General features: G+C 42.2%; 1 protein-coding gene across 1 annotated transcript in view; it reads left to right on the top strand.

Moving 5' to 3' along the window:
• LOC139640020 (glutamate receptor ionotropic, delta-2-like) overlaps nt 1-17445 on the top strand; it is a gene marked incomplete at its 3' end in the record, with an annotated part of 349988 nt that overhangs the window by 226039 nt on the left and 106504 nt on the right. Inside the window, exon 2 of the mRNA XM_071514179.1 lies at nt 13118-13405. Within this exon, the coding sequence (XP_071370280.1) occupies nt 13129-13405 (277 nt within the window). The remainder of the gene's footprint in view (nt 1-13117; nt 13406-17445) is intronic.

The raw sequence follows: 17445 nt of genomic DNA, 5'->3' as shown, positions 1-17445 counted from the left end.
TCTCTCCAAAGGCAAATGGAGTCTGAGTTTATAGCAATTTGGAGCTGACAGTATAAAGCCGTTCTGTTGAAGAGTTTTATTTCTGTAATCCACTGCTAAGTCAGGACTTGTAGCAACAGTTTGAGGAAAATCACTTGGATCCCATCTGAGAGATGGGCCACTTGACAGCTTTGTGATGGCTAGGTAACGGTGGATTTTATTGTTTGGCCATCCATGTGACAAAAATTTACTCAAAACCACACTGTTTGTTTTAAAGGACACCAATAGAGGAGACAGCTGTACTTGGCTTTTAATGGGACAATTCAACATTTACCAGTGACTGATATAGGTATATAAATTTAACGGTAGGGAGATAATGCTTTGTTTTCCCTCATATAGTCTAAAATATACAATTAACAAGGGGGATTGAAACGTAGGGGAAGAAACTGGCTGAAAGAGATAAATTGAACAGTGTTTGAAAAAAGGTCCAGATTTAATAGAGCAGAACAGAATGCTTATTTTTATAAGATATGTTTACCTGCATCTACACTTGGTTTTTCACCATCTGTAATTAAATCTCAGAAAACATCAAATCTCATAACCTCTTGTCTCATCTCATTTCGTTGAATAAAATAAAAATAAATTAGAAAGTCAAGTGTTATTTTCTTAGAAGTATCATCAAGTGTATACGTAGGAACACAGAGCATGCCTACCTCTTTCACTGGGAATTTAGAGTTTACAAACCTGTCAACCTTATTAGCATTGACTCTTGTTTTTAGGGTGATGTAGCAGTAAAACCCCTCCTACTCAAGTGGAAAGCTTACAGTAACTACAACTACCAATGTATGTGTGTGTTGATGTGTACCTGTCTATGTACAAAGGTGCATGTGTGGAGAGAGACGTGCAAGCGCTTGTGTGCACACATTTACGTTATCTTTTTATGCATTTAGCTGATGCTCTTATCCAGAATTTCTTACAATACATGCAACAGTACAACACGCCTAAATTGCTAAGTCACCAAAATTACAAGCAACTAATAATGAGAGCAGAGGTCAGCGCCTTAGTGCCCTTACAATATTTGTGTGACCAAAGGACGATTATGCAAGAGTGAAGTGCTAGGAGAAGACGCAAGTAGAGTAGAGTGAGTATAGAAGAGAGGGAATATCCATCCTCTGTCCAGGCACTGACTCTCTCACACACACGCACACACATACACACCTAGACTGATATTCATCTTGATGCTTTGGCAATATTGTCTGTCAACTTTCATGCCAATAAAGCACACTGAATTGAATTGAATTGAATATCATTCATTTGGGCAAGGATGACGTGAGATTCGTCTAGAAAAGATTTTCATCCTGCCATGGAAGATGGGGAGTGATTCTGCTATTCTGACTGGACTGGGAAGGTCACTGAACCATTAGAAAGCCAGGAGAGAAAATAGTAGAGAGCGGGTGGAGCGTTGAACAGGGAAAGCAGAGCCAGGCGGCCGGTGATGGTAGAACACGAGGCACTGGCTGGCATGGAGGGTTGGACCCTGGCCTGGAGGTATGGGGGTACAAATCCCTTCACAGCCTCGTATGCCAGCAGCAGGATTTTGAATCTGATACAAGCAGCCACGGGCAGCTGGATGCATACATTAGTCCTGTGTGTGTGTGTGTGTGTGTGTGTGTGTGTGTGTGTGTGTGTGTGTGTGTGTCTGTGTGTCTGTGTGTGTGTGTGTGTGTGTGTGTGATAGATCCCAACTGGCTCATCTCATGTTTTATGAATACTGAAGAGCTCTATTCCCTCCTTTTTCAATTAAAAGCAGAGTCATATATGAACCTGCTGCAACATGTGCTGAGGGCCGAATGATTGATGTGTGAAAGAGAGTGTGTGTGTGTGTGTGTGTGTGTATGCGCACACACATATGCATGTATCTGTGTTCATTCATCCATATCAGGGCCATGTGTGATGAAGCAGAATTAGTTAGTTTCATGCCAATATTACATGTATGACTTTTGGGAGTTCAGGGCCACTTCAAAAATAATTCAGAAATTACCTCAGTACAAATTCATTTGAGACCAGCTTGTCTTTTCAGTGATGATGAAGTTCTGACCATGTGACCTGAAAGTGGGTTCTGTGTATTAAGGCCGAAGGCTGATGAACACTGTCTTGTGAGGTTAACATAACACTAATTAGTTTCTAAAGTCATTTTCAGAAAGAAAAACAGCCTTATTTTCATCTTGACATTCATGCATTTATGAGTTTATTCAAAGGGTTTTGAAAGGTTTTCTTAAGCCCAGGAGTTGCAGAACTTTCTCAAACCATAGAGGAGTCATACAATCCTTCAATTTAAGTTAAAACATGAAAATCACCAAAATAGGATTTATGAGGTTTTCACCCAACAATGACAATATGTTTTTTTAATCTCATTAAGCAGATTTCAGTCATGCTCTCTTCAAGCTCAAGTCTCTATGAAGTGTTTCTTCTTCTTTTCTTTTTCTTTAATCAACCTATGAGAAGAAAAACATGATACGGTTTTATGGCAGCATTTATCCCCAGCTGAGTAATTTAGAAGATCTGGACAAAAAAAAACACCTTTGTTGTTTTTCCTCTCTGTACAGTGTGGCAGTGTAGAATATTATTCTGAGACAACAACTTTGTGCTTAATTAGATGAGAAATCTGCAAGCATTCTTGTAGCGTTTATCCACTCTAAGTTATTACATGCACGCCAACTGCTCTCTCCATCCTCTCTCTTTCTGTTTCTCTCTCTCTTTCTATTCCCGTCTCTGTCAGTGAATCAGCATGCAGAGTTTCTTTCTAATTGAAGTAACTCAGATAGAGTGATCTATCATTATGGATCTCCCCATAGCCTCTCCATAATTCATCCATGCTTCTTTCCCTCCCTCCTTTCATTGCTTCACCCCTCTCTCCCTCCTTCGAACTGCTTTGCATTTTCTACATCTGTCTCTACAGGCCTTTATCCTTCCCTCATTTTCTAGTGCTCTTTATCCCGATACATCTGTCCCTTCAAAAATCTCTTTCCCTTCCTCCATCCTTCATTTCTACTTCCCTACTGAAATGCATATTCCTAAATTATTCTCTATAGCCCCCAATAATTTCCCCTTCCTCTTCTCCCCATCTCCCCTTCTTCCTCTCAATCCCTCACTCCATTCCACATTCCTTCACTCTCACCCCCAAATCTCCATATGCAGCTGCAGCCAATTAAGTTGCTTCATCACTCTCACTGGTAGGAATGCACCATAGTGTTGGGGTATAGCTGTTACTGGAAAATGGTGAAAATATTTCCAAATATGTTTAATTTATGCTATTAATGTGTCTTAAAAACACCACCAGTGTATACTGTGCTTGTACTAACACAACTGTATTTGTGAAATACTGCACAAACACACACACACACACACACACACACACACACACACACACACACTCATAATAAGGCGGGCAGTCTGTGTGGGGAGTGTGTGAACAGCTCAGAGCCAGTTCATTTTTACTCATCACGCACAGTTAATTGAAAGGTCAGCTCAGTGGCACATCATATCATCGGTGTTTATCACAGTGTAATTGATAACTCAGTTTCTGACTGTGACTGAGACACAAACATGCACATACACGCATGCATGCACATACACAGAATCCCCCCCCCCAAACACACACACACATACACACACACACACACACACACACACACATACCTGTCTGCAATTCAGTATTTAGTCAGCAAGTGGGAGAATGGGACATCTGCCGTGTACACAGGCAATAAAAACACCAGGCACACCAAGCCATTAGCAGTGAACAGCATCCAATCCATTTTCTAAATATGATTAAAGCATTGACGAATGGGTCATTACCCTAGCTGACAATGAGAAGAGGAGAAAGAGCGAAACTAGAGAGAGAGACTGAGGCCAGCCAACAGTCAGTTTGTATGTACGTATGGAATGACATGCTACTTGTGTGTGTGTGTGTGTGTGTTTCTGTCTGCAAAATGGCTTCCGATTGTTCATGTGAGAATCAATTACAAGGCCACCGATTCCACTATAGAGAGAGACAGGAGAGAGAGAATGGAGGAGTGGGGGAAGAAAGGGAGAAGAGCGCGGATCCGTCCTGGTGAAGTAATAGCAGTAAAAGCCCAGGGCTATAAACAGAAGAGCTGTGGATTTTCCCAGGGGATACGTTTATCCCCTCCACTTTACTAACGGATCGAGCGCGGACTCAGAAATACACAGTGTTGAGTCTCTTTGGATGGATGGAGGGCGGACAGGAAGAAGAGAGGGATGGGTGACGGAAACAAGGGAACGAGAAAAGAGGAAAATCTGTTGCCCCATGAGCCAGAGAGATGCAGTGTTAAGTCTGGAGAGAAGGGTAGAGGGATGGAGGGAGAGGCAGAGAAGAGAAAGAGATGGAAAGATGGATGAGGCAAAGATGGGGAGGCATCTGTTCCCTGAACTCTACATGAGTTTGAGTTAAATATAAAGCTTTAAAGTTGTAATCCAGGGCTTAATTTTTTATGTTTTTACAGTTTTTATTTTAGTGACATGGTGGCTATCACTAGTCATGCTAACTACCAAGTTCTTTCTCTATTTTTTGCAAACAAACCTCCTGCTGCTCGAAATGTAAAACGCATCACTTTCTGTTCCTGTTCCTAGAGGATTTTTCCCGGGAAAGACAACGTAAAAGCTTTTATTAACTGGGTTTGAATCAGTTGAATCACCATTGTTCTATATCAATTCGTGATAGAGGGTAGCAAAACTTTAATTATATGAAAATGTTGCATATTGTTATTTTAAGTCTGGATAGATGAAGGGATGGACAGAGCAAAAGATAAGGGAAGGAGGAGATGGATGGAGGGAGGGACGGAGGGAAGGAGCGAGGGAGGGAGATTGAGAGAGAATGAAGTCGGCACTGGGAGCCAGAAGTGCAGTCTCATTGGTCGGAATGAACGATTGAGCTAAATCTTGTTTGGACAGATGGATGGATGGAATGAGATCGAGGAAGAATGAAGTCGGTCCTGGGTGGCATGAATGCACAATGTCTGGGTGGCAGAAATACATGAGTCTCACGGCACGGAGCAAAGAATTTAGTTAAGTCTGGATGGGCGGCGAAATGTGAGGGAAGAAGAGATAGATGGAGGGCAGGGAGGAGAGGGGAACATGGAGAGCAGGATGCAGAGAAGAGGCATTCATCTGGCGCGCTCAACAACACCAGGAGCTAAGAGCCAGGGAAATTAGAGTGTTCAGTCTTGTCGAATGGAGGGAGGGAGCGACAGAGGAGAGGACGGGGAAAAAACGGAGGAAAGAGGCAGACAGATGAGGGGAGCGAGAGAGGGGATTATTTCCGAGAAAGGGAAGAGGGGAAGAGAAGTAGAGATGGGGCAGAGTGAGAGTTAAAAGGAGAGGTATAGGCCTCAGTGGGGTGAGAGAGAGATAGAGAGAAAGAGAGAGAGAGAGAGAGGACATTCATCTGGTGAGTTTGATAACAGGGAGTGCTGAGAACTGGATAAATACAGTGTTAAAGGCTACTGAATGGAGGGGCAGTTGGAGGGAATAAGGAGAGGAGGCCAGGAGGGAGTTATAGAGGAGAAGAAAAGACAAAGGAAGGGGTTGGATGAAAGGGAGGGAGTATACATCTCAAGGGCACAAAGACTAGAGCTAGCAAGGAATAGGCGATGTTAAATGTGACTAGATGACGGGACCAAAGGGGGCCCATTAAATGTTAATGGAAATAGAGGGAAGAATAAGAACGGATTGTGTGGAGAAGAGATACAGAGACTGGGGAAGAAGAGCAGTCACTGGACTGGTATTTTGGACAACAGAAAGTGCCAGGAGTCGGACAAGTTACAATGATAAATTTTCCCGGAGAAACAAAGTTGAAAAGGGCATGATATCTATTGCTCGTTCCACCTGCTATAATTCAAGTGCTAATTCCCCAGAGAAGTCTGTATCAGCAAGCCTACTGTCCACACACACACACACACACACACACACACACACACACACACACACACACACACAGGCACACTTATATCAGTGTATATTTCCTGCCTGGCAGCACAGTGTGAGTAAGCATCTCACTCTGTCACACACTGAAAAATGGCAGCACTTTGGATCTTTAGATCTGGAACAATACACTAAACAATACACTGACACAAGTTGGTCATTCACACATGCACATACCCACACACACACACACACACACACACACACACACACACACACACACACACACACACATACAGACACTTCGCAGGGCTAGTCAGGGCTTACTCTTTCTCCATGTTAGTGAATTCTTAATGAAACAAAACGTGATCAGCGATGTTTTGTCGTTTGTGTTACAGCTTTAAATAAGGGAATTTCTCATGTTTTAAACATATTGAGTTGTCCCTGACCCTGCTGTGAAGAAAAAGGGGTAATTGATGTGAACAGAAAAACAGTCGTAGACGAGACCTTTTCTATCCACGCTCCCTGGAGAGAAAAGAAAGGACTGTATAGTGAGTTGTTGCTTATACACTCTGTGTGTAGCCTATTGAATAGGAGCAGATTTTCTTCTTATTATTATTATTATTATTATTATTATAGCTATTAGTAGACTGTGACTGCTTCTCTGTAGGCTGTGTGAAAGAATAGATGATTGTAGAGCAGGGATTCGAGTATATTTCCAATCCGGTGCCCTGGACACCCAGTCTCATTAAAACCTGCTAGTAATTTAGGCTGTGAGCCATAGTTTAAAGGGGAAATAAGTAAGTAATAAGTAAGAATTTTACTGTCCCATAACACAAAATGACATAATATATTAGTGGGTGTTTGGTCGGGTTGTTGATCAATACCAATGACTCAACAATTATTTAATCTGGTGCTGAGATTTCCAGGCGCTGCACGACATTTTGTTCTCAAGCCAAAAAAGTAAATGACAAAGCAGTACTATTAATACAATATTTTGCATCACAATACATCACCTCTTCACTAGAGTGCTGTAATTAGCTAGCGTACTCATCTCGACTGTGAAAATGTGGCTTTAGTATTTATGTCAGTTACTGTGCCAGAGTGCTGCCAATGTTGCAATTCCTTGGTCGCCAGTAGAGGTTGATGAAAGTCATAGATTACTTAATGCTCCTTTAACTACCACTGGTGCTCTGCCACCTGACTCATTTTGCACAACTCTGTTCCGCTCTACTTAAGTCTGTTACCCACACAAGTCTGTTATAGTGTCTTACTGACTCAAGAAATGTTCTGCAGCTGCAGGCGTTATTCACCATAGACATTCTTTCATTGGTTCTCTCCATCTTGGTATTGATTTCTTTGCCTCCCGTCCCTCTCCTTTTCCTCTCCTTTCCACCCTCAGACACTCGGCCACAGGAACGGGACTGTGTATCAGTCCTGTTGTACATAAGAGGTGTTCATTGAAACGCAGTATACTCTGCAGTAGAGTGTGATAAAGTGTGTTTGTGTGTGAGTGTGTGTGTTTGTGAGTGTGTGGTAGCGGTGGGAGGAGAGATGCTTGGAGAGACACAGATAGAGAGAGAGAGGAATCGGTCACACCTGGGTGCAGGTGAAGTGCCTGCAGTCCATTTATTCTGACAGACCGACAAGGTAGAGAGAGAGCTCAATAACATGCTCCGGTGCAGACCACACACACACAGACATGCACACATCAGAAATGGACACATACAAACAAGACTTGGCAAAGATAGCGGCTGAATATGTTTTGAATAAATGAAAAACCATGAGGAGCGATTGATTTATCTCATTTTGCAAGTGGCTGAGTCCACATTTGAGGTTGTTTAAGTGTCTAGTGGGATAAATCAAGCATATCTGAAGTAGTTCAAAACCCTGAAGACATGTTCAAAGATGTTGCTTTCAAGTCTGATGAAGACAGACACACTTCCACACACGCATGTCAATATACAGTACCAACACACACACACACAGCAGATAAATTAACAGACTGGAGTCATATAATCCCTATGGCTGACAGTCTGAACTCTGTGATGTGTATTTTTACATGAGTGACATGAACGTCTCTCATATGAACCTCTCTGCTGAGCTTGACAGGTTTCAATGGCATGGATCCAAGACTGATGTATCATTAATTAGTATAATACTGAGGCACTGGAGGTGTGTGTGTATGTGTGGTGGTAGTGGTAGTGATGGTGTGTGTGTGTGTGTGTGTGTGTTGGGGGGGTGTATGGTGATACCAGAAGAATTCCAAATGGCTACATCTTTATTTTGTTGACACTCCTATTCATCTCCCTTTCCAGTCAAAGCCTGTGTTTGTGCTCAGGCAGAGTGTACTAGCCTATGCACAGCTGTAGTTCTTACATGCGCTGGAAAAGTGCAGGAAAACAATATCCATCTGTACAACTTAAGGTTTGACTCACTTAATCACCCATACATGACTTGATTTAATTATTTATATTTTGAATAATGTAAGTGATGTGTGTGTGTGTTTGCAAAGTGCTCTGCAAAACTCTTCAAAGTGACAACAGACACATACTTTGCTGCACCAGCACCTCTAGCTCCCTTTCCCTTTCACTCTCCTTTAACTGTTGTCTACTTTAGAGTGATGTAACATTGGGCTGGGTTAACGCAACGGGCCCTTTAAGTCATTAGCAAAGAGCATTAATGAGCCTGGTGCTTAGAGCCCCCCTGCAGACTTAAGAGTGTGTGATGTAGAGGGGATGAGGGCACTAATTCTCCAAAGTGCCCTAATAAGTAGGGGATTAGCAAAGCCTTCCATTAGCTAAAGCCTTGATGATGCTAAGCTAATGCGCTATAGCTACGCTATAGCAAGGCCGCTAAAGCGCTAGCTAGCATGACCATTATAATAGGAATATGGAATCTGGATAATGTAGCTTATGATATATAACTGGCTTATTCAGCTCTAAAATTAAGCCAGTTTTAATGTACGAGAAATACATGCGCGCTCACACACACACGTATATGTACGCATACGCACATATGCGTTCCCGCACACACCCACACATGCTCAAACATTAAGGCAGTAGTGGTCATATCATTAGAAGATGAATCAACGGCTCAGTGGTTTTAAGAAGGCTATGACTAAGCATTATGCTGAGACTTATTGAAGTTTAATCATATATTGTTACACTTTAATTAATTCCTCAAATTCAAGATGTGCACAACGGGCACTGAGATTGAAACTACTTTAGCTTCTACTCATTAATCTTCTACATCAATTCATGAGGACTTGCTTGCCTGAAATAACCTTTGGCTATTGTTAATAAAAAGGAAAATCACTTTAACAATGTATTGCCAATTAATTGGAGACTGTCTTGCTGTGTTCATATATTTTTTAGTTATTACCTCCAAATTAGATTTATTCTATTAAAGTGCTTAACAGTTGTGAGTGAAAACTGCATTGGAATTATCTAAAGCACTGTGACTATATCCACACAGATCTGCTCTTAGTGAGTCCATTGCAGGATTTGTGTCTTGTGCATGGGGCTTTTTTGTTTCTAAGTATGGGCACTTTTAATGAAACATTTTGGTCGTCAGACCCTCATAAATTCGTCAGACATCAGTGTTTATGCCTGATGAATTTATGAAGGTCTGGCGACCAAAATGTTGCATTAAAAGTTTTAACTGCAAGTCTGAAGCAGTGTGCAGGGGTCTCTTCTGCACATTTGTCTCCTACGCACCTGCCGTCTACCTACTCTACAGGTGTGAAAAAATACCTTTACAGATAAAATTATTACAGCAACATATGAATTCAGTTGTGGGGTGACTTGTGCATCTTCAAAGTAGCATACCAGTTCATCAAACATTGTGTAAAATGTAGCCAGAATAATAAATCTAAATCAAGCAATGCCTGAAATATGAAATAAACCAGTATAAGTAAAAGTAGCAGGCATCATGTTATGCATCATAAATTTATCTCTGACTCACTATGTTCACACAGCATTGGGCTCCCTTCCCAACCCACACCCACACACACACTTAGATCTGTCGCTATGTGGTGCAACCAGTTGTTTCTGGATTGGACGACTCCTTATTTTAAACCACACGCAACCGCAACTCATTGTATTGGTTTTGCATATACTGTACCAGGTTGACTCAGGAGACAATGTCACATTCCCTCGCTCTCACACACACTCACAAACACACACAAACACATACAGTACACACATAAAATGTTTTTATTCTGCTTTTCTCAGCACTGTCTCCCCCAGCTTTCCTTTCTTGGACACTTTCTTCCTTTCTTTTTTCTGTCTTTCTCTTGCTTTATTTCTGCAGTGTTGGCAGATTAGTCTCTGTGGCATTATACAGGCTGACTATGCGCGTTTGAGTTTGTGCTTTCATGCCATTGTACATTGCCATTGTGCCATATGTCTGTGTGAGTGTGTGTGTGTGTGTGTGTGTTCACACTACTTTCGTAACCCTTTTTTTTTTTTACACCGCTCTGTTTCACCCAGCGACTCTGTGACAAATTTTTCAGTCGACTAGAAGTGAAATAAACACCCAAGTCTGGTGTTGAGCACACAGTGAAGGACACAGTTTAGGCCAACATGGGTGTAGAAGTGAGGGAGGGAAGGAGGATTAGGAGGGAGGGAGGGAGGGAGAAGCAACGCAAGGACACAAGGGCACAGTGTGGGTGACCATGAGGATAGGACGGATGGAAAAGCAGATCAAGAAGGGCGAAGAGGGACAGAGGACAGAAGTGTGCAAAGGAATGAAGGAGTGAGGAAGTGATGGATGGGGGGGAGGGAGGGAGGTGAGGAAGTGATGGATGGGGGGAGGGAGGGATGGAAAGAGAGAGGATAGGAGTATGTGTGGGTTGCCATAAGGGTAAACAGGAGATAAGGGATGGGGGATGAAATGGGAGAGGTGTGGAAGGAGGGATGTTGGAAGGGAGGCAGAGAGAGAAGGCTGATGATTTCAATTGGAGGACATGGTGCAACATTCAGTGGTGCCGTAAGGAAACTAAAACGAAAATCACTGCAAGACTGGAGCTCTGAAATGATTTGGGCTGAAAGGTAAGCACTCAGAGGGGCTGTTTTGGACGAGAGGGGAGATAACAGGGGAGTGGGTCGAGAGGGTAGGAGGTAGAGGTGTTTCTGACAGCACTGGAGGCCTAGGAAGGATGGAGAGTGGAAGCGAGGAAGAGGAGGTGGAATAAGCACTGATAGTGTCTCAGAGTTGTGCAGCATTTAGACGTGAGAGGAGAGTACAAACAACTGGCAAGGGACTGCAGATAGTCTCTCAGGCAAGGAGGGCATTTTTTACAATGCACTTTTTATAATGCAATTTTTAATGCACTTTTAATACACTTTTTATACTAGCACACTTTAATGGTGTTCTGCAACACACTCCTTTTATAATGTATTATTGTTTATGTAGTAGTAGCCTGGAGGTCAGTCAATAATGTGAACATCGACACCACTGTGCTTCACTCCAGGCTCAAGGCCTGATTTTACTTTGCTTCAATAGCCGGGATTGTGCTTGCGCTGAGCAGATGGTCGCTTTTGTGAGTGTGAAAAATTTCAAATGACATGGGAGTGCGGGGATGGGGGGCAATAACCAAAAGTATCAGTCATTGTTCTCTGACTGCAGAAAATATTGGATTTTCAGTAATAATGGATGGCAGAGTTCTTCTAGAAGATATAAGTCCACTTTATTCCCAACTGCAAAAAAGTTTAAAGTGCTGTGTGGCAAGCATTTTGTTTAGGCAACCATCCTCAGTGCATCCTATGAAAGAAAAACTAGAAACTACAGTATGAACATAAGTTACATAAGGACACACATCAACACCATACAGTTAAGTCTCATGGTTCCAACATAGCATTCCCACCAGTAAAGTAAGCTACCCTACAGGTCACAGTAAGCACATACATGAGGACAAAGCCAAATGACATGGTTGCATGTATGAAATACGAAGGACAAACAGAATGGTTACAAACAGGTGAAGCAGTGTTGACAGACTGCACTAAAGGAGGCATAGAGGAGCTTGAATACATATTACACTGTTCTCACTGCTGACATTTCAGTCTCATGGGAAGGTGTGGGATGGAGGTGGAGATCCACATCACACCACCCACCCTTCCATGTGCTCTATCATGTACATTGCCCAATCTGTTACACCACTATTGCGCCCCCTATTGAAACACTGCCCCATTGCTGGCTTTGTTTACATAGCATTGTGTAAATTTGAGGCTTTTAAGGTTTCCTTGCATTTGTTGACAAGAGAATAAAGCACACAAAAAAACTGTATTTTGAGTTACAATGGGTGAAGAATGTTCTAAAGGCTTATTGCACATAATATGCATAAGTGAGTATACCCCCAAATCCAGTTTTTTATCCAGATTGTGTCTCTAAAGATGCATCAGTCTTGCCAAATGACCCAGCTGGTATTTGGGGAAGGCTGGGGCGAAGATGGATAGATGGGGAAGGATAGAGCAGAGAGAAGAGGGAAGGAAATATTAATAAAGAGGTTGTTAGAAGGAGAAAGAGAGGTGGTTTGTCTTTCTGGTTCACCGAACACTAGCAGCTGGGAGCCCTGTGTGAGTCTGTGTGTGTGTGTGTGTGTAAGAGTGATTTAAAGAGAATGCTGTTAGTTGAATCTCTCTGTATATCTCTGTGTGTATTTATGTCTTTACATACTGTATGCATATATTCAAAAGAAAATCAATAGAATGCACACACATGCTCCAGTTTTATCCCTCTGTATCTTTGTACCCCTCTGTTTCTAGTTAGTACCGAGCAGGTTGTGTGTCACATCAACAGCTGTGCCCTCTCAAAATATATATGTAGTTTATGTGGAAACAAGCAAAAATAGCACTCAAAACATTCCTGTATTTCTTTCAGTCAACACTGCACTGTGGTGACTAACAAGAGTAACTATGTGTGTCTTGGTGCACTCTGCACTGCAAGAATTACTTTGATGAAAATATAGTTTGGCATGGCTCATGATTACAACTCAGATGAAATTAATCAGTTAATCCTAAAATAAATACATAAATAAATAAATGAAGTTGCAGTCTGTGGTATTGCTATAGATTTGAGATGATCTCAAATGAAGACCGCTGACACCCCCTTTGCATATTTGGGAAAATAATGTGTTGCTCTTTTGTTTTCTTCTCCCTCCCTGTCCCCCCTCTCCCCCACCTCCCCCTCCACCCAGCCTGTGAGCTGATGAACCGCGGTATCCTGGCGCTGGTCAGTTCAATCGGCTGCATGTCGGCGGGCAGCCTCCAGACCCTGGCAGACGCCATGCACATCCCCCACCTCTTTATCCAGCGCTCCCCAGCGGGAACGCCCCGCTCCGCCTGCCCGCCCACCAGTCGCCTCCCCGGAACAGACGACTACACCCTAATGGTCCGCCCGCCTGTCTATCTCAATGAGGTCATCATGCAGGTGGTGTCCGAGTACAGCTGGCAGAAGTTCATCCTCTTCTATGATTCTGACTTTGGTAAGGGACTGTGCCATTACTCGTTAAAAAAAATCTATCTATCTATCTATCTATCTATCTATCTATCTATCTATCCATCTATCTTCTTTGGGAAGGGACTATCCTGCAGAGATGTTACTAAAATCGTTGCTGATTATAAAATGCTTAGGGCAAATACAGTAAATAAATTTCAGCTTATCTCCAGAAGGACTTCAGGATAATTCGGAAGGATTTTAGGCTAATTCCTATTTATTTCTGAGTGATATTAAGACGGCTCTTTGAAATACACTTAGTTACTTCCCTCCCCTGCTGGAGTCATTGACATGAGGGAAATGAGGCACCGCAGTAGGTAAGGCAGAGGATTCACTTCAGCTGACATCCATAGTAGGTTGAATATATAAAATCAGTGGTGTGTGAATTTTGAATGTATCTGATTTAACAGTATGGATGGTTTCTCAGCATGGTAGAACATTAGAGAGTTAATGGACGTATGGTTAAGTCAGAAACCCTGTCCTGTTTCTCTCTCTCTCTCCCTCTCTCTCTCTCTCTCTCTCTCTCTCACACACACACTCACACTCACACATATACACATTCATACACACACACATGCACACACAAGCAGGCATGCACGTGTATATGAACATACACACACTACACACACACACAGCCGCATATACGCATGCGTTGACACACTCATGTACATGCTAGCGTAATGTTCTGCAGACATCAGTCATAAAATGATGGTGTATGAAGGGAGAGAGAGAGAGAAAGAGAGAGGGAGGGAGGGTGAGCAGATGCGGTCCACAAATTGATCTGTGTGCTCCGGACACATCTGTCCATCTGTCTGCCTGTATGTATGCTCTCTCACTCTACCCCCCTTCCCTCTGCTCTCTCTCTCTCTCTCTCTCTCTCTCTCTCTCTCTCTCTCTCTCTCTCTTCGCCCTCTCTCTTTCTAGTCCATTAACTCTAACGCTAGACTAGTAGCGTCCTGTGTCCCTTTTTCCCTTTTTCCCATTTATAAAGCGCCACTCTTTCTCTCCAGTCTCCCAGCGTCCCTCTGCAGCACTCTTGCTTGGCTGTTTCTGTGTGTGCAAACCTTCATGTGTACAGGTGTATATGTACATGCATAGGTGTGTTTCTGTGTGTGTGTTACCCCCCCAGCCACCCACCTCCCTTTAGTATGTATCATGTCTTATTAAATAGCCGTCCCTCCCCTTTCACGTAGGAGGAACAATGAGGAGGAGACAATTTTATCATGGCCAGTCACAGATGGACACATAAAACACACATAAAGCACATGCTCAGTCAGTTTATGTTATCTTATTGTCAAGAGTCTGTATAAGTCTGGTTTGTATTACACACCCCAACATTGACTGGCTGCGACTATAATGCCTCCTCCTTATTTTTTTCTGCCATACTCCTGCTCCACCATTTCGGCTCTGGCTCCTTTAGAGCCATAATGGAGCTTCATTTCACTCATTTTAGTCAGTGAACTCAATTAATGTGTTGTATGCATCGATCTCCGATGGATCCACTGCATCATTTTTATGTAGATGAACTCTGTTGCGATGTCACATGCGCAGGTTTGATCTTAATCTTGCAAGGTATTAAAATATTTTATCAGCGTATTGAATATGCCATGAAAAATGTATCTTCTAACTATAGTCATTACTACCAAGCAGCCATGATCTATACTGGATAGCGGCAAATATGCAGAATCAATTTTACTAGCTTAGTAATTTCCACAGCTATATCATCACCAGGATAGTATTAATGATTTTTGTCAAGAAAATGAGCAATAATCCTCATCCTTTCATCCTATTTCATCCTATTGGATCCTTGCATATAACACATATTTTCCAGCAACACAAATACATTTTGTGTGATTGTGGTATTGCTGCTCAAAATCTTAGCATAAAAAAGACCAATGGATTGGGTGTAAGAGAAAGCCAATGTCAGTTGAAGGCAGTAAATCTAGTTATAACTATGATTCCTTACAGGATTTTTAAAATCAAACACTGGTTTGTAAAAAAAAAAAGGTGGATCTAAGAAAAGTCAGGGAGGGACATTTTGAATGTGAGAGATATTTACATTTTTAAATTCAAAGCAGCCGTCAATTGACTACAGCCTGGCCTTTCTGCTGTTAACCAGTGTTACACACACGCACACTCACACACACACACATGCATGCACACACACACACACAGGCACACACACACACCCACACACACACAGGTCTGTCCTCCACTCAAATCCCCTTAGTCCCCTCTGTGCTCTGTGACCACTGATTCAGCACATGGATCCTCTGGGTTTTAGCAGAGCTGTTCTCTCAGCCACAGAAGGCTTTTTAAAGATGTCACCATTGTTCCCTAATGGCCTCACCCTGTTCAAGGAGAGAGGGGAGGGAGAGACAGGGAGAGAGAGGAAGTGAGAGAGAGAGAGAGGGAGAGAGACAGAGAGAGAGAGACGGAGAGAGAGAGAGATGGCCTTTTAAGATGTTAGCAGTGTTCCCAAAGGGCCTCGCCTCTGTACAAGGAGAGTTCTTTAGAGAACAGACAATCGAGTGTGTCCTTTCAAATGAAGCCACGTTGCAACTGTCCCGATCCCAATTTTCAGCTCTACTGGTGCGTTCCGGACACTGAGAACTCATGTTTTCTCTCTATTATATCTCTCTCCCTCTCTCTCTTGATCTCTCTCCCTCTCCCTCCACCTCCCCTCCTCTCTCTTTCTCTCTCACTTTTTCTCTCTCCCTCTCGTTCTGTCTCTCTCTTTCAGCCCTTTTTACTCTCTCCTCACGCTGTTATACGCTCATATTTTACAACATGATATTTTTTTTTAGGAAATGTGAGTGAAAGTTGGTATTATTTGCTGAGTGACCTTAGCTACAATCCAAACCGAACTACAGCAACACTAGCTCCATAGTGGTTGAGAGAATGTGGGAAGTACCACTTAGCGGTAGTAACATCATTGACATTAAAATGATTGTTTTTTTTTGTTTTTTTTTGTTTTTTTGCTTTTAGCCAATGTCAAGAGGTACCATAGAAACATGTTATATCAGAATGAAAGAGCTGATTTGAAAGTAAGTGATGCTCATTTGGTTGTTAGTGTTCCATTAGGAAAGAAGAATAAAAGCACTGAAAGTGGAAAAAATGAGTAAAAACATTATCACAGAGTTCAAGGTTACACTATTTACATTTAGGTTCCACATGCAGAGTGATGTATATTAGCTGAAGAAAAACATTGTTTGCTGACCGTTACTTATTTGCAGCCAGTACAGATGCAGAATACCTGCATATGAATCAATATTCTGTTTCGCAAAACATCAATATTTTATCATAAATTCACAAATAAAAAATGTAATCAATATGGTAAATCCATATTGGTTCCCGCCTCGAGAGAAGACCAGTTATAATAGACTCTTGCTGTTGTAATGTGGTGAATTTACAGTAAATAGAGTCCATTGTCTTTTCCCATGTCTATCTTTCCTGTTATCTTCTACTTCATATTGCCTGATGAATCAGAAACAATGTGAAAATAATCTTAAATCTTAATGAAACAACCCAAATAATCTTAAAATAAGATTTAATCTCTTCAAAAACCATCCCGATGAGAAAGACAGAAGACTTTTTTCCTTTTTTATGCGCTTCACACACTAAACTAGAAGGGCACTCAGAGAGCGCAGACCTCCGCCAAGGTTCGTGCTATTATTGCTTGTTCGTGAGTCGGATCCGGATCCGCTCCAAAATTTAATGGGTTCTTCCTTGGCCCATGCTACACCCTTCCCCGAAGTTTAATGGAAATCGGGCCAGTAGTTTTTCCGTAATCCTGCTAACAGTCAAACAAACAGACAGACAAACAAACAAACGGCACCGAAAACATAACCTTCTTGGCGGAGGTAACAAGTATCCAAATCTGGTCTTGTTGGGTCATACAAAGAGGAAGAGTGTGTACTGCATTGTGTTTGGTGATGAGGTGGAGAGTGACTTTAGCTGAGGATGACTTGACTGAAGGACAGGTAAACTTCCAATATAGTTTGTGTTTGGTTGCCTGAATAGTCTCAC

Source organism: Centroberyx affinis, unplaced genomic scaffold (genome assembly GCF_046629955.1).
Source record: "Centroberyx affinis isolate AG114_WGS23_722 - 3 ecotype Tasmania unplaced genomic scaffold, CSIRO-AGI_Caff_v1 ptg008172l_1, whole genome shotgun sequence".
Lineage (NCBI taxonomy): Eukaryota > Metazoa > Chordata > Actinopteri > Beryciformes > Berycidae > Centroberyx > Centroberyx affinis.
This window is presented reverse-complemented; position numbering and strand designations above follow the sequence as displayed.